This window comes from Oryzias melastigma, linkage group LG13 (genome assembly GCF_002922805.2).
Source record: "Oryzias melastigma strain HK-1 linkage group LG13, ASM292280v2, whole genome shotgun sequence".
Classification (NCBI taxonomy): Eukaryota; Metazoa; Chordata; class Actinopteri; order Beloniformes; family Adrianichthyidae; genus Oryzias; species Oryzias melastigma.
Window position 1 is genome coordinate 13,261,453 of NC_050524.1, and position 3,190 is coordinate 13,264,642.

The window sequence follows — 3,190 nt, forward strand, 5'->3', positions numbered from 1 at the left end:
TTTGATCTTTGTGGAAGCTGCTCTTTATTTGTAAAAGAAAGAAAGAGTTCAGTCATCATCTGCTACACGTTCTAATTACATAAAGAAAATGTCTGCGGACACAAACGCAGAGAATATCCTGAATCAAACTTAGGTAGAGTCAAATTTGATTGAATTGCTTTCATATTTCATACATCTTTCACTTTTGCATTCAAAGAACAGTCAGTGTTTATGTACACGTCGCACCGATCAACAGTGCTGCTCCTTCCCACCCCACGTCTATGGAGCCTTTCATTTTTTTCTTTTTTTTTTATTATTTTTTTTTTTTACAATTAACTTACATCAAATCTGTGACCCCGGCCCCCCCGCTCTCCAACTGGTGTGACAATTATCCAACCAGCAGGCCTCCTTCTGCTCAAACACCCCTCTCACTGAAGAACTGCAGTGTAGAAAGATGTGTGCAACATGAAGACAACTCTCACATTCAGAGTAAAGGCAGCCTTTGATTACAGTCAGTGAGTCAGCGGCATGCCAAGCTTAAAGCAAATGGAGCCCACCACCCAGTGCCACACTTCAGATTAGTGGACGAAGTGTTCCGCGACTAGTAAGGAGACCGATCCGGAGCAAAAGAAAACCCTAGGCACAGAATCCACTATATACTGTTAACTGACTCATACTCGCACCCCTGCACTGTAAGTACAATGAGATCGTGATGAAATCGTTCACCTAGTAAAAAAAAAAAGGAAAAAAAAGAAAAAAAAAGAAAAAAAAAGGAAAAAAAAGAAAAACCTTTTCTTAACACAAAACTTCGGAGAATATTTAGTGCTCTATCATTCCGCTTAATAGGTGTAATTTATATAATATCTATTTTAAACTCTACCTTTCAATGATAGTCAGAGATCCTTGTTAATGTCGAAGCACTCCCACGTGTTCAATGTACGGTAGATTCTTTTTTTTTATATATTTGTTTTTTTTTTTTAAATCCCCAATCTTCAACCGGTAATCATAAATAAATACAAACGACACACAAGGAATGTCTACTGTAAACACGGTAAAAAAGACAAAAACTAAACGGGTGTAAACATCATTAGCATCACTACCTAGTGACAGTTAAATAACTGCAGGGCGTGGACGACGGATGATTAGATCGGGAAAGGGGGCGGGACCGCTCTTCATGTTTCCCCTCCCCCAACCACCAAAGCCTTTACAATCCAACCACAGCGATTCCTCCTCACCCATTCCATCTGTACAGACATGTAGGGGTCCTCTTCATGGGGGGTTGGACAGCAGCATCACTCGATGTCTTGGGCGAGTTGGTTCAGAATAATGGGTGTGAGCTGCGGTCAAATGGCGTTTGGACATGGTTGCCATGGTTTTTGACAGTTGTTGCACCGCTGGGTTCTTGTCTGGTGTGTGGAGGGGAGGTGTGTGTGTGTGTGGATGTTACTCTGAAGAGTTAGACTGCAACGAGGACAAGGTTTTGCTGCTAAGTGCTTCATCTTCTGAGAGACCACTTCCTTCAAATTACATGAACTGCATCTGGAAGACAGGAAGCGGGCGGGGTCAGTCACAACACACAAACAAAAGGCAGGGGGCGGGGCGGCCGTGTCCTCCATGCAACACTCCGCCCGGCAGCAGAGAGAAGGAGTACAAACAGCATTTGAGGCCCAATTCAGGAGCAAAAATCTGAATGATCCTGTCCTCATGTCAGATGCATTACTGGAGTGAGGGAGGTCACAAACGTAAGAAAACTTGATTTGTTTTGAAACCATCCAAACACAATATTTTATTAAAATTAAAAAATGACATAACTGGAAAAAAACGATTGAATTTACACTTTTTAGGGTTGGGTATCGCCAATAATTTCCAGAATCCATTTGATTGGATTCACTAGAGACTGGATCGACTCGATTCTAATTTTTTTTTTTGATCCTCTTAATTCAGTTTGATTTAATTTTAAGTTTACACATTTAGACACATTTGTTTGGAAATGCATTAATAATCTGTATACGTTTTGAAGATTTTCATAATAATCTGATACAGTCCACATACTGTAAAATGTATTTGTGAAATTGTAAAGAGATTGTTAATACCAGACAGCCTTACATGGATTCTCAAACGGAGAAGCTCCATCCTGGAGGGCGTTTCAGTTTGGCCACTAGGTGGCAATCGCGCTATAGCATTACACCTTATTCCAGAAGTAGAACGTATAAGCAAAAAAACGGCTATCAAGACCTCAAACGGTTACTTAAAAAATGTTTCCTTAAGAGTTTAGAAAATTCATGCCTGTGAGTTTATGAAGAAGTTCATTTAGCCAGGAGTGTATGTTTAGGTTGACCGAGCGTTAGCCGTCCTATGGTAAATCCCATTATGCGTTAGCTTCTAGCTAGCAGACTTTAGCATTATATGTTAGATTGAAGTCTACTTTTATGGATCAATTATTGATCAATTTTGTCAATCGAACTTTTTGCATTCTAATCTAAGGGTTTGGAGTCCCATGCCGATCTCTTATCCTTTCACGGCGCCATTTAGTTATGTGGAAAAAATATTCACAATTTAAATACACAATATTTTTGCAGTTTTCGTTAGTTTTTTTTAAATGTTGTCATTTCTGTTTAGAATTTTAACAAGTCAGAAAACTGAGCAAAATGATGGTAAAAGGTTTCATCTACTGTTAGAGTGGTTTATTATTAAAATGAACTTAAAGCTCATATTCTTTTCTGCTGCTAAACAACATTGTCTGTTCAGAGGGAAAGTATTTAACTACATTTACATGTACAGGTTTAAAAGAAAAATTGTATTCTACATCAATGTTGTCAAGTTTATATTTGATAACAAGCATAGGAAAAGATGACGGTACACCAATCATAATGATAGAAAATGGCATGTTTGACTAGACTTTCCTTCATGTTTACTTCAAATAAATCCGCTGCAACAGGAGGGTGTTATTTTGAAAATAACGTGTTAGTACTGCTGTCAAAAGTAAAATTGGCTGAAATACAGAAAAAAAATATTGTTATATTTCCGAGTATTTCGTCATTCAAATCATGGTGAATTGGCATCAGACTAAAAAAATAAAAAGAATGCAGTTTGAAAAAGCTTGTAGCTGTGAGATCGAAGCTACAACCGACGGGCCGCAAGCTCCCTTCTCCGAGTAGATCCATGTACGTCTTTGTTTTCTTCGTCCGACCTGTATCTGGATCAAAACTTA

The 3,190-nt window shown here is 38.6% G+C and overlaps 1 protein-coding gene across 7 annotated transcripts in view; it reads right to left on the bottom strand.

Annotated features, from left to right (window-relative positions):
- picalmb (phosphatidylinositol binding clathrin assembly protein b) overlaps positions 1-3,190 on the bottom strand; it is a 24,004-nt gene continuing 20,814 nt past the window's right edge. For all 7 annotated transcript variants that reach the window (XM_024277110.2, XM_024277111.2, XM_024277113.2 and 4 more), the window contains one exon: positions 1-1,518. Coding sequence is in view for 1 of the 7 variants with exons in the window: in XM_024277112.2 (XP_024132880.1) it covers positions 1,504-1,518 (15 nt within the window). In the remaining 6 variants the exon portion in view is untranslated. The remainder of the gene's footprint in view (positions 1,519-3,190) is intronic.